The 26,267-nt window shown below is 36.1% G+C and overlaps 1 protein-coding gene across 1 annotated transcript in view; it reads right to left on the bottom strand.

Annotated features, from left to right (window-relative positions):
* UPF2 (UPF2 regulator of nonsense transcripts homolog (yeast)) overlaps window positions 1–26,267 on the bottom strand; it is a 54,104-nt gene that overhangs the window by 18,855 nt on the left and 8,982 nt on the right. The window contains exons 5-13 of the mRNA XM_014949093.1: window positions 24,221–24,370; window positions 17,758–17,861; window positions 17,155–17,240; window positions 9,767–9,875; window positions 8,441–8,554; window positions 7,163–7,279; window positions 1,964–2,149; window positions 1,250–1,453; window positions 222–497 (exon numbers count right to left, since the gene is read on the bottom strand). Of these exons, the coding sequence (XP_014804579.1) occupies window positions 222–497; window positions 1,250–1,453; window positions 1,964–2,149; window positions 7,163–7,279; window positions 8,441–8,554; window positions 9,767–9,875; window positions 17,155–17,240; window positions 17,758–17,861; window positions 24,221–24,370 (1,346 nt within the window). The remainder of the gene's footprint in view (window positions 1–221; window positions 498–1,249; window positions 1,454–1,963; window positions 2,150–7,162; window positions 7,280–8,440; window positions 8,555–9,766; window positions 9,876–17,154; window positions 17,241–17,757; window positions 17,862–24,220; window positions 24,371–26,267) is intronic.

The raw sequence follows: 26,267 nt of genomic DNA, 5'->3' as shown, positions 1-26,267 counted from the left end.
CTACCTGATGATTTATAATCTACCCTGATGTTTTATAAGTTTGTTGGAACAGTAACATCTACATAACTGAACATACACATTACTTTAAAATAGCATTGCTATCAAACAGAAGGAACTCTAAAAACGATAGTGCTAGAGAATGAGAGAAATATATAACAGACTGACCAACATTAGCTCATTAAAGGAATCTACAGGACTATATAAAATTTAATTTAGAATACCTGAAAATATACAAGGAAGCAATCAAGTTTTCGTTTGCTGGATCCTCTGTCAAAATACTGCCCACAGGTATCGAGGATTGTACAGACGAGTCTGATTCTGAAGAGATGCTCTGGAGGATCCAGGGGACTAGGACTACCATCGGGGTTCACACCAAACGATGTGAAAGAATACAGAGTTCGAAATATTACAGCTGATTCCACCATTCGATAGTTGTAGAGCTCCCCCAAAAACTTGGCGCTGCTGATCCGCCGCTGGTTAAACTTCGGTTGGTTAACCTTTATCAAGAAAATAATAATAATAAAAAAATCACTTATTCATGAAGATATATAGAGAATCTTTGTAAAGGGTTGTGGGTTTGTTTCTTTGCCTTTTTTTTTTAATTTTAAACTGAGCTTTATCAAGAAAATAATAATAATAAAAAAAAATCACTTCTTCATGAAGATATATAGAGAATCTTCGTAAAGTGTTGTGGGTCTGTTTCTTTGACTTTTTTTTTAATTTTAAACTGAAGGAATTCATTACAATAAAAGATGGTTATTTATGGCCACATATTTAACACAAAATTAAACATTAGAAAGCACTGAAGATATTTATGGAAGCTGGTCAACTAGTAGTTACTGTAAAGTTCAAACACATTTAACATACTCTATCTTAAATTTATGATGATTTTCCATTGCCCAGAGAATTCTCTTAACTACAATCCCAATCAAAATATGGACTAGGCTCCAAAGTTACTTGAAATTGCATGAATCTGACTACACTCTGCAAGAATAAATTGTATCCTCTTACTGAATAAGGGAAGCAAAATAACTCTCCTAGTAATCTTTGCAGTTTGTTGGCGTTCTTGGGGTGTGAGTATAGGTTGGTTTTTTTAATTTCAATAAAGCTATATAAAGAAAACAACTGAACCGGATAAAGTCATCACACAAAAATCCAGAATCCAAGGATTCCTTTCTTTGAGCACGATTATTGCATTGTTTCCTTTCAACATAATGTGTATGGCTTAATGAAAGTGTTGGACGTTTACCTCCATTCCCAGTCGAATATCCTCTAGCACTCCATCCACAACATGGATTCCAACATCTTCCTGGTAAAGGACCAACCCTGCTAAGAGGTTGGCTACACAGTGAATACTATTATATTTCACATTCCAGATGTTGATCATACAGCATATAACATAGTCTTTTACTTCTGCATCCTGCCAAGGCAGCTTGCGCATCTGTCTCAGGACCTAAACCAAGTTTTAAGACAAGCTTAACATTTTAGCAGGCAAAATACCAAGATATTCACTGTCATCCCCTCTCTCTCATGGCTGGGATGAAATCCCTGGAAGTGTCTGCAAGCAAGCCCATTCCCTTTTTCAAGCATCCTCCAGATCTGCAGTAGCTACGGAAAACCTTGTAGATGTAACCCAACTGCTGTTCTCTTAACTACTAATCAAGCTGTCCAAATCTGCTCCATAATTTCCCTGCTCTTACAGTCTGTATTTGACTTTCACTCCGAGTGTAAGATACTTAGTACAAAGATTCTTATTTCATTCTTTATTTCTTCAGCACTTAATGACTGTGGAGAATGGAGGTCCATGACTGGAGCTTCCATGCATTCATAAAAGAAACGAAACTATCTTAACATATATTCCCCAATTGCAATTAAAAAAAATTATAACCCTCTCCAAGCCCTTTGAAAGTTCATCTACATCAGTTCCAGTAAAATCTGTATCAAAGATTTCAAAAGGATTTACCTTCTCAGTGGTAACCTTGGAGAGATCCTTGTAAAGAAGCTTACGAATATATTCCTGCAAAGGAGGACGTTTTTTCTTCACAGTTTTTTCAGCTGGAGGAGGATTACAGTAGTAATAGGCATTTTCTACCATTGTAACATAGCGTGCATCTAGATGCATTGCTTGTTTTTTCCTCATCATTTGTTCCTAGAAATAAATGTAAATAATCATTTAAACATGTTGTCATACTACATTCTCAAGCTAAAAGCTTTTACAGTTACGTCTGGGATAAAGGAAACATGAAACATTGCAGGAAAGGAAGTTAAAAGCTTGGCTAGAGACAAGAAAGGACAAAGCATAGATATGGTTCTGTGTCGCTAATTCCAAGGTGATTTTTCTTCACAATCCCTGTTTTTATAATGCTTCACTTGTGGTGAAAAAAAGTTTCAGGGAAGTATTGAAAGTTTAACTTGAAGTCTAAATGTTACTGTTTAGATAAATGGTTAATAAGATTATTAGCCACTCTATTCAAAACATGACTTTATCTAACTAAAGTAGCTGAAATACTCATTTCTTGACACAAGCATAGTGAATCATTGTAAGAGTGGCAATCTGCTTTTTACATCAACATGCGACTCCAAAAGTTTATACTGAAGGTTTCACATGAATTTTCAATGGTTTAGGCAATGGCATTTTTCTTATTACATGCTCCATTGTTGCTGTTTACCCAAGCAGAATAGACTGCGAGGAAAACAGTACCTGCCATAAAGTAGTATTGCAGGAAAAAAAAAAAACAAACAGAGAAGCTAAAGGTTACTACATCAACACTAATTACTGTGCTTAATTGTCAGGTTTGTCCTAATTTTCCTCACTGAATACAATCTTTTCTCCCTATTACATTTTGGATATCTACTTTAAGATTTATTTTGTGTGTTTTAAAAATTGGTGGTTCAACCGGAAAAGAAACATGCACTGGTTTAGACTTTTTTAGTTAACAGCAGTTGGCATCAAACAGATAAGCAAAACTAAGATGCAAGTAGTGTTTTATCACTATACCCAAATGTTATATATACATTTGTGTCATCCAGAAAACTAATGGAAAGAATTTAAACCCTCTTATCATTGCTGAAGCAGGCCAGTTTTTTATTCTGGTGGACTTTCCACTAAACTTGAATAATGTCAACTTTCTTTTACAAGGCAGTGGTTCAGTTCAACCAAAATGTAAGTGTACTCAAACAGCTTCTTAACCTTGAGTTTCAGCTGCTAATCCAGTGAGGAAGAGCAGCTTTGTGTAACACAGTAACCCAACAAGTAATATATTTTTCGTCACAGATTGTGCACATCTACTGCCAGGAAGGTCTCGATCATTTAAGGCATGAAGTCAGATGGGCAGGCAGGAAAGAGAAACCGTAACAATATGCTGCTTACAGTAACAAAAAACCTTGACACAGTTCAGAGGAAAAAAGCAAAACTTGCAGTATAAAGTGTTTTAAACTAATGAACTACTCTGGCTTTTTATTTTACTCAGCTAAAATGAAGAACTACAAAGGTAAAAGCATTACAGTTGAAGATTAGGTTTCTGTTTTTCCTTTGATAAAGAGACAGATCATAAACAACATTAAAACATTCAACATAAAAAGGGCTTTTTTTTTCCACCCTTGGTGAAACAAAACTCCTCTGCATGCAGTGCATACCACAGACCCATTTCAAAAGAAAATCTGGTGAGAACCAGGAGGTGCCTTTCTGGTTAACACAGTCTTGCTCTTGCCTCCCCCAATCCAAAAAACCTGGTAATACCAATTTGCATTGCAAGAAATACAATTAATTTTTGCAAAGCAGCAGAAAAATGAGAGCATAGTCACCATGTAAAACTCAGACAGAAAAAGCCCAATTCAGAAAAGTTTTTCAGCATGACTGACAGTTAAATTATCACATTGTAAGAAGATGCTGAAACTGTTCCGACTCCTCCTTCCCTTTACTACCGACATTGTTCTGCCCCTCCACTTGTTCCAACCGTTCAAAACTATAATTTTTAATTTCTTGAAAGCACACTATTGTTGCAGTGAATAAACAGTCTCATTCTAACTACAAGCAATTACTTTGTCACAGCCTCTGCAGAATGTTCTCCCACAGTTTCAACTCTATCTATAAAGGGAGTCACACTGAGAAATGTAGCTTAAGGTATATATTTATAAATACAAACGATCTTGCCTTAAAGATTAAAAAGACAATTTGACACAATTGTCTAATTTAAAAGGATTAAAAATGCATCAGAAGGCTTTTAATACCAAAACTTCAAATATTCTTTTAAGACCATCACACCAGCATAACACAAGCATTTGACATTTTAACATGATTATGTTATAGAAACATAGATCAAGATTATGCTGATCTTCCTTCCAAAGCACTAATTCAAATAATCCATTTATGAACAGACCAATCCAAGCCAAGTTAGTTTTATGTTAATATTTTAAATTACATAAAGGACACTAAGCGTGAAAGACTTGCCAAGAAGAATGATTAACTGAAATAAACATTGCCCTGGTAAAAGAAGAATCTTTAAATAATTTGCAAAACATGACAGTAGCTCCACAAAACCAGAATGTGATCATTAAATGTTTCTCTATGAAGTCACATAGTGCTGCTAAGTTTGCAGAGCTCTATATAACACTTTACAAGTAATTAAGGGAAAAAGTAATTATTAAAAATCCATTCTTAACTATGACTTTCTTGCACATCAGGGCAAAACAGAATGTGATCATTAAATGTTTCTCTATGAAGTCACATAGTGCTGCTAAGTTTGCAGAGCTCTATATAACACTTTACAAGTAATTAAGGGAAAAAGTAATTATTAAAAATCCATTCTTAACTATGACTTTCTTGCACATCAGAGTAATATTGTCTTCAATAGGACACCTGCAGCCTGTTTGGCATCTTACTACATAGTATAACCACCACCAGAAAGATTAAGACCAATAATGATTTAAAAGATCAGCAGGCCTTAATTGTACCCAAAAGAGTAATTGATAAGATCAGCTTTATATTTACTTAGATTTTTACTTTTTCCCCCACAAGAGCCTAATTAACCTGCTTTGGGAATAATTTCTTCTACAGTTCACACTGATCAGTACCATCAGCCTATGGCCTAATTCATACAATAGTATTTAAATCAAAAGTAATCTCTATAGTTTCAACAGGGCAACATTACAAGATTCATTTATTGAGATGGCTGCAGACTATAAATCTCTTTAGCCTATTTTACATCTTAATCAGCAGATATTCCAAAGCATTTGCTACCTCTATCTTCTCCCAGTTCCTCAATGCGTAAGAAGAGACCACTTATCTGAAACCTTGTGAGGCTTCAAGCCTCAGTTATTGAAACAGTGTCTGTGGTTTGTCTTACACTTTACAGATAAGTCACATTTTGCATTCATCTGGCAGATTTCAGCAGTAGAGCTAACAATCTGCATTTTTGTAGCGTGTGAGACTAAAAGCAGTCAAGTAGGAAAAGTGTAGCTCTGCTAAAAGTATTCAATTTCTCCTGACTTCTAAAATTTTTAACCACCACCAAAAAATGGTAGCAACAAGTAAAGTGTCTTTTAAAGATAATGGAACAGTATTTTCAGGGGAAAAATACTTGACTATGGAAAGGAGTCTATTTAATGATAAAACACATCAGCTGGCAAACCTTTAGAAAATGCAGGGATTCAAACCTTTCAAGACACAAAGCACTCTGCAACAAAAGCACGAGCCAAAAAATTGCAGTCAATTTGTGACTCTTGCGACTGCACCACCGCACCAAACGCTAGGACAGTCAAAGAGGTTCAGAAAGAAACCACAGTTTCTGTGTGGAAAAGAAATTGTACGACAATATACCCAAGTATGCAACAGCTACTTGTCCATTAACTCTACAGAATGAGAAGAAAGGATATGGATTCAAGAGAAAGGAAGATATGGATTCAAGAGAAAGGCCTGTCAAGTGTAAGCCTGTGCTTTGATAAGAAAGGGGCAAATTAGGTCCACTTTCTCCTCCGAATGCAGTGGCTGCTTTCTCTACAGCAGATACACATGTCTACATTCCTCCTGTAACACACAGATTTGAAGAGAACTTTCCAACACCTAGGCAGACTTCTCACACAACACCACAGTCTATTAGTTGGTCTGTATCTGCTTAAGCTGCTTCCAATTTAATGCTATTTCCTATTGCTAGTATCTACCTTTAAAGCACTTCAACCTCTTCCCATGCACACAGGGTTTTAGAGTTGTCTCTGAAGCCAGTAAACACATTATTTGGGGCTCAAATTCACACTAAGAGACCCAAAGCTAATCCTTGTTATTTCTAAATCTTTGCCAGTACTTATCTAGACTTATGGATACCACTTCTACTCTTAGCTTTATTGCCAATCTGTATCTAAAACCCCTTCCTAGTATCTTCATAAAGATACTAAAACCCCTCTAGTATCTTCATAAACCTGTTTTTTCAAATTTATAACCCCAGATTATCATGCAGGGCATAGAAAACACTTCTTTCACAACTGTCTTTACCTCCAGTTGAAATATCTCAGCATCTCTGGTTCTATTCACTACCATTTTCCCCCCTCAAACAGTATCTCAGATGCTATATATATATATATATAACCTCATCATCTGGTTTTGCCTCATCAATGAACTATTTCTAGTTCAAAAGCAAAAACCTTTTTGCTTCAGAAATTTAATCCTTTATTTACATTTTCTATTAAGTCACAAAGAGATTTACAGATCAATTAGATCTCTCCAGAATCCTTCCAGAAAGCTGTTCTCACAGGAGGTGCAGTCTCAGAGCTGACACAACATTGGACAGGATGATACGAGTCCACAGGACTTCAAAGAAAAGCCGACAGCGCCAAAACAATCCAGGACTTACACATATGCAATGCCAGCCCATCTCAACCCCCTTCAACAAGGAAGAGGCAAGAGTTCAGGAAAACTGATTAATTCTCCTCCCATACTTGATTCTTTAATAAAAACAGAGACAAGAACTTTATCCTCCCTGAGCACTCAAGATAAAACTTAATGAAAGTTTTCACTCGCTGGTGCTTGAATGCTGTAACTGACAATTAAGGTATTAGTCACAATCATCGTTATGGTCAGACCACATCACAAAGCCACAAAACAAAAGCAGTAATTGTTTTAATTCAGTGCACGACACCCTCCTCCATAAGGCAAGAAGTTTTCTCTTACCAAAAGAACACTGGTTCTTAAGTGAGATTCTGGTGATCTGAAGAGGAATCTCCCACAGGTTTCCAGCAGAGTACATGCCATTTCAATATGGTGATGAGAAAAGTCTGACAGAAGCATCTGGTAGATTATTTATATAAAAACACAGCATGTTAAACATCTTTTTCAACTGCAGAAAACATAAGCTATATCTACAAGACTTTACACTATTGCACTATTCTAGATTCTTTAAAAAAAAAAAATGCAAATGGATTTCACTGATCAGATGTTAACAAAATTCAAAATACCTGTCTCATTAAAAAAGTATTATAAGAACAATCCAAACCCCAAATTTCGGCTGCAGCAAGCTGAAAAAACAGGATGCTTCCTAAGCCTTGCATAAGAAGACTACAATATTAAAACAAACACTATAATCTCTCCTATACCCTTCCAACTCAGTCCTATTTGCTTTAAAACTCCTGCTGGTAGACTGGAAAGCCACCAAATAATGCTGTATAAGGACACAATAACCTCAAAGCACATCTAATTTCATTGTACTGTTTGAGTTAAGCAATAACTAACAATTAACAAAGCTTTGCATTTTACAATATGTTATAGATGAGAGGAGAAAAGTAATGAGCAAGTAAAACTTTTTAAGATTTCAGCTTCGATACTTAATGAGTCAATGAACAGAAACCACTCCTAGAGGGAGTGATTTTAACCCATATGAGTCTTCAGCCACCTTTTATAAAAGCACTTTCATTTTTTAAGATGCATTTTTAATTTGAATCCTTATCACCACACAAATTGAGATGATATGCCTAAAGATTAATGCTTTCCAAAGATTTTTTTGTTCTTCAACAAACAAAAGCACCTGTTAAAATGGCACATAAGCCTCTCCTTGCATCGCTGAAAAGCTTCCTGCCTCTAATCCCTCCTCCCTACTGTTAGTTTTTCTGTAGAGACATTAATTGGAGTCAACATACTGAAAGTTGTTGCAATATATAGCAGATGAATAGGTAGCAATGTCTACCATCATATTTACAAAGAAAATTATTCTTATTTTGGTAGCGTCCAACGGTGGAAAGTTTGTTTTAACATATTCCCAATATCAGAAAAATTAAAACATTTAACCTGTAGGGCAGCTACAAAAGTCTCCTCGTACACAGCAGCAACAGATATCAAGGCTTAAAACATACGCAGTGAACTAATGGATAATCTCAGCAATAAATATATGAAGGGAAATAGGATGGGGATACATTATCAGCACATACAATATTACAGGACTATCACAACACTGACCTTTAAACAGTGGAGAGTATCATTTTTTGAGAACATCTTAAACTTGGTAAGCTCACCGATAAACCTCACAGTTTTATTCTTTGTTTCAATGTTGATCTGGTCCTTTTTTCTTACCTTAAAAAAAAAAAAAAAGCATTTGATTTTAGACCGTCAAAAATCTCTACCTCTTACAAATTACTTTGACCTGGATGTGCTTCATAAGCTTGGGAATTCAGAAGTATTTGTCATTTGTTTGGTTCCTTATGCTCTACCTTTACCTACTACTGGGTTTTCCAAAAATCTCTCTACAACTTTGTGTCTTCAGAAGCTTCTAAGTTTCTTTCCTACCTTCTGCCCCTCAAAAGCCCCAAGTCCTCTAACACACCTACAGTTACAGACACACATCAACCTGGTCACTCCTCCTTTGCCACAGGGAAGTAGTACTTAAATATTCTAGACTGTATATTTTTTAGAATCAAGAAGTAGTCTCTATATTAATAGGAACACTTGTATAGTCCCTAAGGAAATACTCAACATTGACACCTTTTTCCAGTCAGGTTTAATACAGTGCAGACTTTTTTTTCCCTTTTTCTTTTAAAATTACTGACTTCCAGCATCATTTTACTAACGAAGTAAAAATTTCTATCATATTATATATATAATTAACAAAATACAAAATTGTATTTCTCCCAAACAGAAACAGCTTTTCCTGAGGATAAACACTTAACTTCAGATAGTTAAGACTTCAGTAAATCTGAGCAATTTATACACATTTTTAATGTCATTATTAAAAAAAAAAATTGAAAGCTGTGCCGTCAAACTCAGAGTGAAGGAATCATTGCTGTGCATCATAACCAATTTGGTTACAAAACTTAGAACAAAGTGAAAGAAACACTGAAAAATACATTTGTGAGGGACAGAAAAATTTGGTTGATGAAAATTATAAAAAAGTAATTTGAATCGAGCACTAAATCACAGTAGTAACCACTAAATTACAACAGCAACCTTGTAGTGGGGAAAGTGGCATTAGAATACATTAGTTCTCATTTTAAATGCAAGTTATTAACGTACAGAAAACTCTTAACACAGTTGGAGCACAGTTTCTAATTTTTGCAAATTTTGTAACTGTTGTATAGTTACATATGCAGACACACAGTAAGTTCTAAAAAAATTCTTTTTACATGTATAAATCTAGTACTTTAGAAAAAATCTACTCAGATGACAGAAAAATATTCTGAATTTAAGAATCAGCATCTACATAATATCAAATGTTATTTTATTCCCCAAAGGATGACTGTTATCAGATTGGTTCATTTGAATGGAAAAAACTAGATCAACAAAACATACATGAAACCTGAAATCCCCTTTCAGCATGGAACAAAGATCCTCTGCTACATCAGACATACAGGGATGCAACGTGGCAACCAGTCTTGCATAAAATGGTAGTAAATCCAACCTGCGGACAAAGGAGATGATAAAACAGACACTAATTTATAGACAAAAATGTATTTATGTCTGAAAATAGGGTACCATTTCACTTGTAAAAGAATGAACGTGCATATCCTGGCAGAACGATGTACCTGCAATTTTACAGGCTCACACTGCAGACTGCAATATCATTTAAAAGTAACAATACAAAAAGAAATACTGCATCCTACTGGAATTCTTCACACTTCCTTTCAAAACTACTGCCTTAAGTGAAATGCCAAACACCATCTTAACTATGGAACTCAACCTTTAAGAAATTGCCAGACAAAAAAAAAAATTCAGATCCCTCCCAATATTCAAAATGAAAAGTTCTTACAGACTCCTTCATTTGTTATTGCAATTTATATTTTTTGTTTTAGAGTAGCAGAGATGTAACCAGGAAGGTAAGAACATCTTTATGTTTAAGGCAGTGAATTTCTAAATGAATGCAGCAGTGTTATTACACAAAACAAAGCTCAGCAGAGGCGATGTGGCAACCTTTTCCCCCTAAAACTCTTGCAATACTCCCACAAATGATAATATTTTGAAATTTTCTATAGAACTTCCCTTATTATTATTTTTTTTTTAGCTCTTTCCCTGATTACATGCCTTCATAGCCATTTCATAGTATTGCATGTTCCCCTTAGGGAATTCTGGAGGGTAATCTGTGTTTCCTTTAGTTTTGTACTTTGGTTTTTTCCATCAAAGACCAACTGGTTGTAAAAATGGGATAAATGCCCTTAAACCTGGTTTGTGGCAGTGTGTAACAGGACACAGAATTAAGCAGCTGCTTTGAATAAATATGCATGTTGTAACAGGACACAGAATTAAGCAGCTGCTTTCAATAAATACGCATGCTAGCAGGGGAGGTGGACTAGGTGATCTCCAGAGGTCCCTTCCAACTCTGACAATTCTGTGATTCATGTATCACTTTTAAATGCAGACAAACCAACTGCACTCCGAGGCCTTATAATATCATTTAACAAGCTGAAAAATGTATTTTTGGTTTATTTTCAGAACGTAAGTTAATGCTGTGAACACGTGAACAAGTTGACAATTCTGTGATTCATGTATCACTTTTAAATGCAGACAAACCAACTGCACTCCGAGGCCTTATCATTTAACAAGCTGAAGAACGTATTTTTGGTTAATTTTCAGAATGTAAGTTAATGCTGTGAACACGTGAACTACAGAACAAGCCTACTGTTTTAAGTGGAGACAAACATCTTAAATCTGCATGCTTCAAGTGAGAAATTGCTTGTAAGGGGAAAATGGATCTTGAGTTTACGCTTTATGAAGGATTAAGGTTTTCCCATTTCCCTAGCAGTAGGGAAAAAAAAAAAAAAAAAAAGGACTACAATAAAAGAAAAAAACCAACATGCTGAGAAAAAAAAAATACCTAAAAACACAATTGATACACAGAGCTTTTCCCTGGCACAAAGCAAAACTGGAAAAACACCAAGACAAAAACCCCAAAACAAAGCATACATGATTGCCTCCCCTCTCCTTTCTACTGTGTGTCACTAGAGAACATTTCCCAGATCTTTAACATCCACTCAGAAAGATGGATAATCCTGTACTTTAATTGTGTATTAGAAGCACCAGAATATATTACCTGAAAGAGGCAGAGCTAAGCAGCCTCCAGAAAACACATAAAACCCCTGTTAAAACATTGCAGGTATCCCGGTTACCTATTTAACAGGTTTTATTCTCTCTTGTTAATCAATAACTGAAGTAGTATTTACATTTTTCAAGCTTGTTGGAACATACAGTCAAGGATGACTAGCCACAGTAAATTACTACAATGTTATTAAGCATTTAGTTAATCAATAACTGAAGTAGTATTTACATTTTTCAAGCTTGTTGGAACACAAAGTCAAGGATGACTAGCCACAGTAAATTACTACAACATTATTAAGCATTTAGCTATTAACCCATAGAGAAGAAGTAAAAGTCTCATTACTTTACGCACACATACAAAAGCTAAACTAAAAAAAGACTTTGGCTGAATTGAGGGGGTGTATTTTAATCGAGGGGATTTCTGTATGGCATCTCTTTTAAGACAAGTAGCACAAAGTTTTATTCTGGTCTGAACAAGTACCTGCCTGCTGAGAGCTAATAATTTCATCTCTGTAAACTGAACATACCTGGGGGAAAATTCAAGTCTTAGAGCACATTGTTGTTACTCCCTCACAGAGCACAAAAGGTTTCTTCATAGGGAAGAATACTAAGACTAGGTATTTCTAAATAGGTGAAATATAATAAGGAAAAGCCTTAGGTCAATTACTGTGAAATTGGCAATCAGAGATTGAATTCATTCCCTCTCTCACAAGGGACACAAATATTAAGTGCTCAGAAGTGGAGAGATTGCAGAATCAGTGGCACCATCTACTGGCATTAAGGCTAATCTAATTAAGTTTTTTGTTTTCTCCAAAAGCATTTCTTTTTGAGAAGGGGGGCAGATATTAACTAAAGCCACCCACAAACCCCACAGTATTGCTTTCTCTGCCTGCTCTTCTACAGTATGAAGCAAGATCTAGCATCAGGGGCAAGCCAGACACTTTCTGAAGCCTACATTAAGGAAAATCAATATAAACTACTATAATAAAACACCCTCTACCTTGACCACATACCTTGGATTGAAATCTAGTCAAGATATTTCAGAGAAATATCTAAGACCACATCTTTTTTGGTAGAATTTCAAATAAGTTTATAAAAATAGGAAACAACAACAACAACAAAAACTTTGCTCAATTAAAGCCCTAATTGCAATCTCTCTAGAATGGGTGCACCCAAAATTTTATACCCAGAAAGAGTGAAGGGGTCATTTTGGATGTTGATTAACTGGGATTCTGCCAGAAAGACAGCCTAAAGAATGAAGCAATAGAGCAAGAACTCCTGCCTCACAAGCATAATCGTATTCCAGATAAATGCAGTGTATTCCCAGGGCCTGAATAGGTATAAAGTGCCACCCACACTGCTCAGTGGGAAGAGAATGATGCTGTGGAATCTGCATGCGATCAGATAAGCACTTTACGCTTTTATTTCTCAGTTATGGCATAAGCTCCTTATCCCAAACACATCCCTTGATTTTATTCTGAAATGAGAGGGGCCACAAACACCAGTGGGTCAAGTTAAACTGAACAAAAAGGATCTTGCTGCTGAGGATTCTCAGGACAAGAAGCTGAAGGAAGGCAGATATAGAGGAGGTTTACATGTTTTGATCTAAAATGTTCAGAACTATTTAACACACAAGAAGCGAAGGAAGGCAGATATAGAGGAGGTTTACATCTTTTGATCCAAAATGTTCAGAACACACAAGAAGGAGCTAACTTCTGAATTAAGAACAGACAACAAAAATGCTAAAAATTTCCATATGATGAACAACAGGTCTCGTGCCTAGTAAACTGGCAACTTCATAGATCACCACAGATGGGAATGGCAAAACAATCAGAAGCCACAACATCCCCTCTTTACTGTTTAGCATTTGTCTTGAATTTTGATATTTGAATTTAGATATAATTTTTTTAGAACTTAAGGCCTAAAAAGAGACTATAAACTTCTCATATTGAAGTTGAAAAAAATTTTAAAAAATACAGTATGCAATTAAACACAAATAATTACCTGTATAGGAAGATAATTCAGTTAGATGGCAAAGAACTACACATAAATGCCCTAAAGCTGTGAGCAGTATGGGTTAAATCACTGTACGGTGATTTTAGTGCACACTATATAGCCCTGAATTAAAAGGCTAATGTTTAGTTTTAAATCAATCCTCCAGTGCAAATCTGAAAGCCAGTTGTATACTAGCATTGAAAAATCTTTTTGAAAGCCTTTCTGTTCTGTTGGGTTGGAGGTTCAAATCGCAGCTGAAAACGTAAATGCAATCCATTCATAAGTATTCAACAGAGGAGTGCAATGATGCTGTATTCTAACACTAATCTACAGTTAGTTGAGGAAAAACTCTCCTTTTTGTCAAATTAAGTTTTCTGTCTTGAAGAATCCTGCATTTATCCTGATCTATCCAACCCCAGTGGGAGCAAGAAAGCTCCCTGGCAACACTGCGTAACGACTCTGACTTTACAGTGTCTGCATTACTCCTCAAAACACGACACTAGTTTTGTACTTTCTTGGTAAAATTGTTGTGCCTGTACATTTCCTAAAACTCATCTCTGGGGAGGAAACAGAACTTACTGTCTTACTGAAATATCTTATTATGGCTGCCAACATAACAGCTAGACTTAGAGGGATATCGCAGAAACTCCTGGAATTAGTAAACACTAGTATGCACCAGCCATAACAGAAGACAAATCATTACAGCTCAGTGAAAAGATACACCAAGCAAAAACATGGTTAATGTATAGTACGCAAAGCTCTGAAGCAGCGCGCTACACCATTTTCTAAATGAATTTGTAGCATTTTATAGTAAATGTTAGCACAGCGTGCCATACACACAACCCGGAGTTTTTCCACAAGGATTATAAATGTTGATTTCGAGACAGAAAGCAGAACTACCCCTTTATCAGCAGCAGTAAGAGCAAACTTTAAATATTAGGACAGATAGCCCTTGAAAATCATCTGGATCTGTGGGCAATTCAAGCTGGTGTTTTCAGTGCAACTGTTTGTGGTTCAGAACAAGCAGCTCAGTCAACATCTTGTTTCTCCTGCTTAGTAGCCCAGAACAGGCATCACAAACGCAGGCAGAAGAACAAGCAGATGCATAGAACCTAAGATCTGGGAAGCTGGAGTATTCACTGGTCCAGTAGGTCTCAGAGCAGAAAGCAGAAAAAAGTATTAAAAAAGAATTTTACATGGAATATTCATATTTCTTAATATTAAGAATATTTGTAATTAAAGAACAAGTGATCAGCTGAGCCATTTGCTTCAATGTTAGTTCCAAATACTAGAGAACTGTCCCAAAGAGAGCAGCTCCTTCATCCAACCACACCATCCAGAGTAGTCTACTGAGTTCCTACAGAAATATTAATTTTTATATTTATTATTTTTTAAATTAATTTGTGGGATAGTGGAAGTACCATTGGGAAGATAGTTAATTAGTGGCAATGTGGAGACTATATACATTTCTAGCAGCTTACCATTTTCCTAGTACAGCCTGATCAAAACCACATCTCCTTTTTTTTTTTATTTTTTAATGTGACAATTCCATAAAATCAAAAGATGAATTTCCAGTGTATCTGTGCAACCACACAGCTAAATTGACAAGCTATCATGTTCTTGTCTGAAGCTACCTCTTCTGCTGTGTACAAGGTCAACAAGTTCCTTCATGTCATTATCATCTAGCACAATTTAGTGGATTACACAAAGAAATTCAGGCAGCTTCTAAGAGGTTCCAAGAGTTAATGATCAATTTGAGCCATCTGGAATCTACAGCATCAGGAAGAAATACAGGGCAGTGGTGGCAGTTATGTTCACAGACCAGCCAACAAGGCACTTCCATTTTGCAAACAAACATGGAAAATTCTCTACTATGGCAGAGAAGATGAAAGCTTAAGTCATCCAGCTGATCTACATTGCTGTAGATGTGCCAGGTTGTGCAAAACAGTTCTTCTCAAATTGTGTTTTGATGCATTTTGTGATTACCAGCAGGCTGATAAATAGAAATATTATTGCCTCTACACCATAAATTCAGGCTGAAGAGCACCTTGTTATGTCTAACACAGCAGACATTCAGGAGTCTCTGCCCGAAATATGAATTACTGACACAGTATCTGCAGTCCCCAAAGACTGAGGTGTCAAAATCATGATTTTTAGAGAAAAGTAAGAGAATGAAAGATTATCTGCTTTCTAACTGCAAAACTAGTATCAAGGTAGAGTCAGGTTAATGCATAGAGTCAGCAAACAAACCCCTGGTTTACATACAGCTAAGAGTGCAGGGTTATTAGCACAGTAGATGCTTATTACAGATGTGATGTAGAAATAAAGCCAGAATCAAGGTTGAAAACACAATGCAAGAACTGATTAAAAGTAAGGAAAACAAATCACCAAAGTCTGTTTATTCAAAGCAGTAGTCTACACAAGTCTGGAGACAAAATGGACACTCAACAAACCATGTTTTTTTCCTCAGTGTTAAAAGGGAATGGAATCAAAGTGGTGTAAACTCTTAAGAGGAAATCCAAGATGATGATGATGAAACATTTGAAACTAAAAGCAGCATCAAAACAACTCTCAGGAGAAATAGGGCGAGGTGGAGCAAGAAAAGTGACTCCTTTATAATTGCACCTACTTAAGGTGTAAGTTTACCAGAGAGCAGAAAAACATATTATTCTTCCAATTAATTTAACAATTTTATCTCAATATTTGCGATCATTTCTGTAACCAAGACTCTTCCTGTAAGTGCAAGGACCTCTGTTTATACAAAGACACAGAAAAGGAGAAATAGCAAAACCCTAATGGACAGATCTACGCAGACAGAACGGACCAGGCTATCAGGCCAACTCTTATCCTTAAGTTCTCCAGCCAGCCTAGAACCAGCTGTGTTTCAGAAGACAAAATGGTTATGTACTATAGGAGAATTAACATATGATAAGAAATTCCCCTTCCTAAACTCTATTGTGCTAAACTAAACTATTGTGCTTCCTAAACTACTCAGAAGTTCTTATTTAAAAAAGGTGCGAGTTCTCCTGAATTAAATATATCCCTTTTTTGACAGAAGGTAGCTTTGTATTGTTTTGAAGGTTAAAATAAGTCATGAAAAGATCCACTATAAACACACAGGTACAACAAAAGAGAAACTAACTATTAACAAATTTTACACTGCTATGGCAAAATATTATGTTGAATTGCTTGATCATTAATCCTAAATATTTCTGTTGTGCTCTGGCATAAATCACTCCAGAAGTATCCATCAGGAATAAACAAATGCAGCGTGGAATATGTACCAGCCTTCAGTAATTTAAACAGTAAAGAAATATACACACACGTTAAGTTAAATAACCAGAGGGTGGATCCAGCTTGTTCCCCTTCAGTTCTTACCTTTGTCTAGGAACTATGAAAAGTGCCCGTACTAATTTTCTTCTGTTAGCTTTTGTATTCATATTCATGCAAAAATCCATTGCTGCCTATAAAGAGAAAAGCACATAAAATACTTCATCTTTAACATAGTGGTTCCAGAAGTATCCATCAGGAATAAACAAATGCAGCTTGGAATATGTACCAGCCTTCAGTAATTTAAACAGTAAAAAAATATACACATACATTAAATTAAATAACCAGAGGTTGGATCCAGCTTGTTCCCCTTCAGTTCTTACCTTTGTCTAGGAACTATGAAAAGTGCCCGTACTAATTTTCTTCTGTTAGCTTTTGTATTCATATTCATGCAAAAATCCATTGCTGCCTATAAAGAGAAAAGCACATAAAATACTTAATCTTTAACATGGTGGGTTTTTTTTTTTTTATTTAAAGCAATATAGGATGCTTTTCAGAAGGAAAATGCTTGCTACATTGCTTTAAAAACAACTGCAAAGAAACATCTTCATTTTTGTCTAGAACTGACAGAGTTAAAAAACATGTCCAGTTACAGGAATACAGACTGATTCTTTGGATCAACACAAGGAAGAAACAGCTTTAGGGAGAGAGTGAGTAATTTGTCAAGGAGTGATGGGAGCCAAAAAGAAAAAAAAAGAAAAAAGCCAAGTTTGCTTCTAAAACAATCTAACACATAAGAGAATGGACATGAAACCACTATCACGTGGTATTTGGGCAACTGCTGTTAAGTGAGGAAAAGAAAGTATTTCCTTCAGGTTAAAAATGGAGTTCAGCAGTAACTGAATTCAAAGTTTCAAATATTTATTTCTGATCAATCTGAGCATTATAGCTTCTAGGAGTGGAAAAAATGAGAAATATGACTATACCTTGTCTATGAGGTCTCTGTTGACACAGTTTGGAAGCTGCTGAAGAAAAGCATCTACTATAAGTTTCAAATGAGATCCAGTACTGGCTTCTTCATCCTCTTGTTCTAACAGAGTGAAATAAACAAGCAATACACATCTTTAAGCTATGACATGATTTACTATCACATTCCCCAAACACAGTGCATTTGTAATATTCAGTTGTTAAATATTCATCTACATATTAAAAAAGAGGTATAAAAATTAATTTTTCAATGCTAAAAAAAAAATCCACTGATTGTCTACGTTGACAAAAGTATCACCTTTAAAACCTGTCTTCCTCTTCCTGAAGTTCCCTACCTCCTAATTGATACAACAAATATACAGTCCTAGAAAAACCATGGTAATTTCTTTAGGTGATAAAAGGAGGACCACAAGAAGGCCCAAACGTGGAGGAAAATAATTATGGGGGGAAAAAAACCCAAAACACCTTAATGCAATTGTGGATTCTACTTTTTTATGTATGGTTGCCCTGCAGGAGAAATAGAATTTCTGAACAAAAACATCCATTCAGGGCATTCTTTAGTCTGGTATATTCTTGATACCTTTTCACTTGGGGCTGTTAAAGCTAGAGGCCAACTTCAGTCTTTCAGCTGCGCAGACAGCAGAGTATAGAACTCTAAAGTGACAGGGACTGAGGGCTGATGATGTAGCAATTGCAAGGCAAGTGACAACTTGTTTCTCAGGCAAATGCTTTGGAAGCAGTGACAGTGACCTGTATCTACTAACCGAGTCAGTAACACCAGTCAAGTAAAAGTCTGTGGGACAACTCTGCCATTGAAATTCAGATTTTCTGCTATCAGCTATGAAAATCTCACCAGACCAACCACCCTACCGTTACCCTTTAATTACAAAACATGTGGTACGCTTCAAAAATATTTCCAGATTTTACTAAGTCCTAGAAAAAATTCTAATTTGCTTTATAGCATCACAGGAGCCAAAACAGTGAGTTACAAGACAAACACTTGGAAAGAACCCTTCCTTGGCCAAAGCACCACAGAAGAACCCTGCTTCCTGAAAAAGGAACACGATGACGTGTGGTTTCCTTTCAGTGTGCTGTTCAGCAGTACCAAGAATACTTAAGAGGTATTTGAAAGCAGAACAGAGACAGACTGCAAAAGGTGAATACAGTGGTGGTGAAATTACACCCACAAATACCCACAACTTGGTAAAGTCACTTTGTCTTTACAGGCTACACACTAAAAATTGTTCCAAGGAACACAGCCAGCTACCCCTTCTTGAAGATGCTAGAGATTAAAGCAGATGACATTGCCTCCTCTCTTGCACAGGCAGCTAGAAGTCAGAAGAACAAGAGAGAAGGGTTCCTTAAGAAAGGAGAAAAAAGAAGAGGAAGATGTTGAGACAAGAGGACCATGAAGTTTTAAATGCTCAATGGAACCCTGACTCTGTCATCATCCACATACTCAGTTACAGTTCACTAGGACACATGCAATAGCTCAAACCAGACAGTCTTTACTAGCAAATCTTGTTTTAATGCCTTTTTCTGTTTAGGTATTTACAGCCACACCTTCCTGTCTCCTAATGTTCTTTTATCTTCCTCTTTTTCCCTTCCAGCACTTAAGTTGTCTCACCTCCGTCTCCTATTGAGCCTGACTCAATGCTCTTAAAATAATTAAAAAAAAATACACGTCTTTGACAACTCAGTCATTTCTCAAGACAACCTTTCCAGAGGCCCTGCTATCACATTCCATTTCAACAGTTCCCAAATATTTCTCCACTTTGCTGGTCCTCTGCTTCACTGGAGGGCAACAGATATTCTCCCATTGTATTTCTACATATTTATTTCTCATCACAGTATGTGGATCCTTTCTAAGTGGAAAGGTTCTTTTGTAGTACCTGAAGCAAGTTTAGGACTTCAGAATTTTACAGTGACAGGAACTGAAAGAGTCAAGAGCTTCCTTCTCCAAGGCCAATGATTCTAAGCACATAATTAATGCAAAAAGTGAGTTTACTTCCTGCTTTTTATTGTGATCCTCTTGATTTTGAGTCTTTCAGCATCACCACATTTTAGAAGTGCGTTACCTCTATTTAAAAATTCGCAATAAGTGGTTATGTATAGCCATTGTGGTTAGACTATTTATAATAGCCTGACCTCTATTTAAAAATTCGCAATAAGTGGTTATGTATAGCCATTGTGGTTAGACTATTTATAATAGCCTATCTGGGTGCAGATCAAATCAAGCAGTAAGATCACTGCAGAGACTGAAAGAAAAATTATTTCTTCTTTTTAAACACCTTTCTATTTAACCAGAAATAAATGCAATCCTGCAATTTTCAGGCAGAAAGTATAAGACCTCAAGGACTTACTGAAGTTGTTCTCCTGCAATGACTGGTACCAATCTTCTACTTGAGTAATAATGTTTGCCTTCCCCTCTCCCTACAGACATACTTTCTGAGAAACCCCTGACTCCCTTAACCGTTAACATTTTTCAAATTTTTACAAAACTATAGGCTTACAGGGAGCTCTGTCTAGAAACTCACTCTGCCTGAAAGCTTCAGTCTAGTTTGTGTAGTATCACCCAGACAGTGGAAATAACAGAAGTGCTTTTGTAAAGGCAGTAGCTCTTCCCCCTGTGACATCAGCTTCTGTAATGGATTTGATGGTGCAGGAGCCCTCACAGTCAGATGGTACAAACCAATACTGTGAGTAAATTGTTGGCTGAATCCCCCCTCTCTGCACAAGCATAACGTTAAACATCGTGATGAATCAAAGCCTCACTGAAGAAGGTGTTCAGAATTTAGCCTCACAAAACATCCAAGTCCAAAAACTATTTCTTAATATTTGGTTTAAATTCCTGCTCTTCTGATAGGAACTTTGCCAGCTCTCTAAACACTATAGCAAAATTAAAAGCACTCATTTTCTACACATCCTCTATGCTGCTGATCGACCTTACAAAAACTGACACTACATATTTATTAACATTAGGGTCCTCCTCCTCCCAGTACCCTTGATGGCTTCCACTCTGGCCATTCTTTACTTAACATTGTCTTTGTCTCCGTTCACACAGCTTCATTTTTAACATTTTATCTTCTCTTTTAAAAACAACCTCAAAACTCACTTCTTTCAGCATGCTTTCCGCCACTATTTTCAGCTCCGGTGCTATCTGCTCCCTTTCTCTTCCCTGAGCATATTGAAAATAAGAAAATTAAGATTCACTCAAAATTCATATAATAGAGAAACAAAATAAATCAGCTGAATTTCTGCTAAATGAACCTTTTCAACTGTGTCAACTTTCTTTTTACATGGCATATCTTAAACTTAGTTGATTATAGACTCCAACCTTTAGGAAAAGAGTGCAGAAACAGAGACTGCAATGCTGTGGGGGATGCTCACCAGGGCAGACCTGCTTTAAAAACACACACTTTGAGTAACTGCCTTGTCTCCCTCACATTTGGACAGTGGAAAAAAAACTACAGAGAAGTGACAGAAGGAGATGCAGAAGTAAGAGACGACAGGCAGTACCCACTGTCTGACTGGACTCTCTATCCTATTTATCTTATTTCCCCTCTAAAATTTAACAGGCAGTACCCACTGTCTGACTGGACTCTCTATCCTATTTATCTTATTTCCCCTCTAAAATTTACTTATTCCCTCTGCCACACCCCCAAATTATCACAATAACTAAAGATACTTTTTTTCTTTGTCTTGGACCTTACATCTAAGACCCTGCTATACCTCATGCATCCTCTTTTTATACTAAAGGCCCACCTCAACCTAGGAATACTGTTTTATGTTTGTAATAGTGTCATAATACAGTGGGTTTCATTCTCTGCTGGCTTTGCACAAAACACTACTACTAACTTAAATCAAGTACAGATGCACAAAAATTCAGTACATATGAACAAAAGTTCAAGTCTATTTTGCAGCTGAAGGACACCTAATTTTCCCAATTTCAAACCAAAGTGAATTTTACTTAAGAGAAGGACTGAAAAAAATTATCTACCAGTTCACTAAATGGAAATACATCATACAACTTGAAACAACATCGAAATTCAGATTTTTTAATTCTCTGCTGGCTTTGCACAAAACACTACTACTAACCTAAATCAAGTACAGATGCACAAAAATTCAGTACATATGAAGAAAAGTTAAAGTCTATTTTGCAGCTGAAGGACACCTAATTTTCCCAATTTCAAGCCAAAGTGAATTTTACTTAAGAAAGGGCTGAAAAAAGTATCTACCAGTTCACTAAGAGGAAATACATCACACAACTTGAAACATCAAAATTCAGAATTTTTTTAATTCTGTATATCAGGAGCTACCAACCAGGGATGTTCAGCATTACACACACACCAAAAAAACCCTATCATTATTTCTCTCTTTTCAGCTAAGTAACCCTTACATGCTGCTTTTTCTAACAGAACAAGGATTTGGCCATCCTATCTATTTTCATTTCCATCATTAATTTATGAAGCTACTTTTTGGTGTCAGAGAAATTTGACAATGGTATAGAGTTCACAAAAGTTTCTACGTGTTTCACAAGAAATAACCTAATGAGCAAAGACAATCATGAAGTTCTCCACTAAGAAGCCTACACTGGTGAGCCAAATAACATTACCTTCAAAAGATAGAAAGCAAGGGCTTTCTTTAAGGGCTGGCTGTTTAAGGATTAAAAAAAATAACCCCATTCTGGCACGTTTTCGATTAACCTTTCAGATGAGACTAGCTTAAAATCAGAAACTACTATTGATGGTTAATATTTCACATCACACAACTTGAAACATCAAAATTCAGAATTTTTTTAATTCTGTATATCAGGAGCTACCAACCAGGGATGTTCAGCATTACACACACACCAAAAAAACCCTATCATTATTTCTCTCTTTTCAGCTAAGTAACCCTTACATGCTGCTTTTTCTAACAGAACAAGGATTTGGCCATCCTATCTATTTTCATTTCCATCATTAATTTATGAAGCTACTTTTTGGTGTCAGAGAAATTTGACAATGGTATAGAGTTCACAAAAGTTTCTACGTGTTTCACAAGAAATAACCTAATGAGCAAAGACAATCATGAAACAATAGTTCTCCACTAAGAAAAAGCTTACACTGTGAGCCAAATGGCATTATCTTCACAAGATAGAAAGCAAAGGGCTTTCTTTAAGGGCTGGCTATTTAAGGATTAAAAAAATAACTCCATTCTGGCACGTTTTCAATTAACCTTTCAGATGAGACTATACTTAATGCTCTGTCAATAGCTAGTTTAAAATCAGAAACTAGTATTGATGGTTAGTATTTCGTATTATGGCAAAACATGCATCATCTTCCTTTTAAATACACTCAAACTGGCGTCGCCTCCCAGGAGCTAGAGCTGTACAGAGACCTCATCTTCTATTTCAGATCTCATCTCCTGTTACTCCTTCCTCACCTCTACAAGATCTCACTCTCTTGTTATTTGGCTTTGTATTTGGAATGATCTTCATCCTCCTTATCCAGTCAAGAATGCCTTCAAGAAAAGTCAAGAAGGAAATACCCACATTATTTTAGATGACTACTGACAAAGTATTTTTGGCCTATCTAGCAGGTTATCACCAATTCAAAATTTACTGCTCTTTTTCCTTTTGATGCCAAGTGAACTTCCCTTATAGACACTGGAACCAAGCTCTTCACTGTTTTTTCTGTGATCTAAGAACAGAGGATAACAGCTCACTAAAGATGAGTGTTCTGCGATTCAAACTTCACATCTTCACCAGCTTAATGAGCTGACGACTACTCAGAGAAGAATATAAACAGAAGGAAAAAATTATTCCAAAGAGGGTACGGCTTTTTCTTGCTTTTCCCACTATTCAGTATTACTGAAAGAAAAACTTGTAACTCAGAAGAAAAAATCTGAAGGTACATTTTACTGCTGTTTCCCCAATGTAAACTAACAAGTAAAACTAACAGATTTTCACAGGTGTCATTTGCAGCCCTTTACGTGTAATTAGGTTAGATTTCTTAAATCTTGCTATGTAAAGCCATAAAATCAAAAGAAAAGTCTTTAACGAGTAACAAGACAGAAATGCAGAGCTGAATCTTAGATTTCAACAGAAGTCAAAACCAGAAAATGTTTCATCAGTACCCTAAGCATATTTGATGAGAAAATCATTTATGCAATGAAGTTTACATACTTCTTTCTAGTCATTTTTCAGACAACTACCCTCAAATTTCATTATTTTTAAAGCTATATGAAGGAATTAGTAACTTCCACTACATAAACCTCCATATAAAACTTTTCACAAGTATCTTAATGTTGTTACGAATCCATTTTTGACCACAATCCTAACAGTTTCTAGCAACTAATATTTCATAAATAAATAAATATCGTTCATCCTGAAGTCACTCTATCAACTGACTAAAAGCCATCAAACCCCAAAAATAAAAGATGAGGAAACAGTAAAGAATTTCTAAACCCGATTCTTTTTACCTTGCTCATCAAGAAGCTTTTTTGTAAGATCTTCTGCCTCATCTCCACAGTCTAACTCCAGAGGATCATCATTAATATCCAGGTTCTCCAGCTCCAACTCCAAATCCTCACTCCCAGGTGCTTCCTTATTATCTTTGGCATCTTTTGAATCTATTTAAAAGTTAAGTAGAAATATTAAATTATTAAACACACGCAGTCATGACTAGAATACAGGAAGACTTGCGTTGCTAAACCTACATCTCTCTAGTGCCTAAATCTTCTTCAAAGGAAACTGGGAAAAGAATATCTCCTCCTTGAGACTATACTATCTCATCTGCTTGGTCTTAGTGGTTTGATATCCCTTATACAGCTTTATCTGCATGCCTGAAAGGTGCAAACATTTACCTACACTGGGGCCTGTTAAGGATTGCCAACAGTTATTAGTGCTTTGGGTTTTTTTGAACTGTAACTTGTACGTCTTCATTGGATGGCACACATACATTCAAACAGAACAAGATATTCAGAATGTAGCAATCTGAGCCCAAAAGTGCTTACAAGAGATTGTCAGGGCACGACACGGCAAGTGCAAGCAAAAAAAACCTTGCATACTGGGAAGGTCTCATAGAAAAATAGTGTCTTCCGAAACCCCAGTAAAAGAGAGCCAGATTCAAAGGCACAAATTCTATTTTAATGTTTGCACTACGTATTCTTCACAGCTCAAGTGATAACAAAAACTGACAAAGCAAGGTAAAGAGAGTGTTTTACAGAGATTAAGAAAAAAAAGCAGAAAGCAGAACAGGAGGTAAATACTGAAGAAATGTGCTACATAGAAGGTCAAATAAAAATCATACTTTCATTGAAAAAAAATAATCTATGAATCTTTTGACGAAGATTCAGAACGGAATAGCTAATATTTTCGTTTGGTAAGACCACCAGTCTGACACAGAGCATTTTTCCAAGAGATTAGTATCTACAACACTTTGCTCTTCTATTAGGCCTCCAAGCCTCATTTACAGACCGTGCCTCATAAAAAAGTAACTTTCAAGGCAAATAACCTTATTAAAATACTTAAATTTCTCAAGCAAAAGTACGACACAAGTTCTAGACAGCACACACTTTATATGGAAATAGCAGACTCACAAAGCAGGCAATGTGCTTAGAATCCCAGACAAAATTAGCCTGGAACAGACCTTAGTGAGGTCTCTAGTTCAACCTCTGCTCAAAGTGGATGTGTCCTGTATTCAGACCACATTTCTCAGGGACTTTTTCCAGCTGTCTCAAAAAAAAATCTCATAAGACAGAAATTCCAGGCTCCCTAAGCAAACTGTCCAACACCTAATTATCCTCAGAGGGAAATTTCAGAAATTTAGAAATCAGAAACAGGGCCATGAACTATAAAGCTGACATGCCATTAACACTCAACACTGGCCGACTGTGTGTTTATTAGAAAACTCATGTAACCTGTGTCCTTGTTGGCATTTCCTCAGTGCTAAAACACTGCTCTTCCCCAAACATGCATCTTCTGTTACACTTTGAGCCAGTGATGGTGAATGTCATTTTTATCCCATTATAGCTAGAGTCCACCAATGCCAGGTTGTGAACCCAGGGCTACATCAGAAGTGAGGAACCATCCAGGCCTTTTAATCTACTGGAATTTTATACTGAGACAGTAGCTATCATTGACAATTTAGTAGAAAAAACTGAATGAACACTAACCTGAGACAGTAGCTATCATTGACAATTTAGTGGAAAAAAAACGAATGAACACTAGTATCTTTCAAAGAAGGTAAACTTTAGGTTTCTCACAGAAAAGTTAGTATTTACTCACATTGGTTAATCGCCAATTACTTTAAATTTAAAATTCTATCAGTATTAAAATGCATTTTTTTCTTCCTTAAATACCATACCCAGATACAATTCCTATCCCACATAGTTTCTTCCCTAAAAAATTCACCCAAACCTGCATACTGTCCTGATCACCACAAATTATTTCATTGAAGACTCCTTACTTCCATCACATTGGCATACCTGTTGGATAAGACATGTTAAAGAAATACTCATCTAAATG

Source organism: Calidris pugnax, unplaced genomic scaffold (assembly GCF_001431845.1).
Source record: "Calidris pugnax isolate Ruff unplaced genomic scaffold, ASM143184v1 scaffold125, whole genome shotgun sequence".
In the NCBI taxonomy this organism is placed as follows: domain Eukaryota; kingdom Metazoa; phylum Chordata; class Aves; order Charadriiformes; family Scolopacidae; genus Calidris; species Calidris pugnax.
This window is presented reverse-complemented; position numbering and strand designations above follow the sequence as displayed.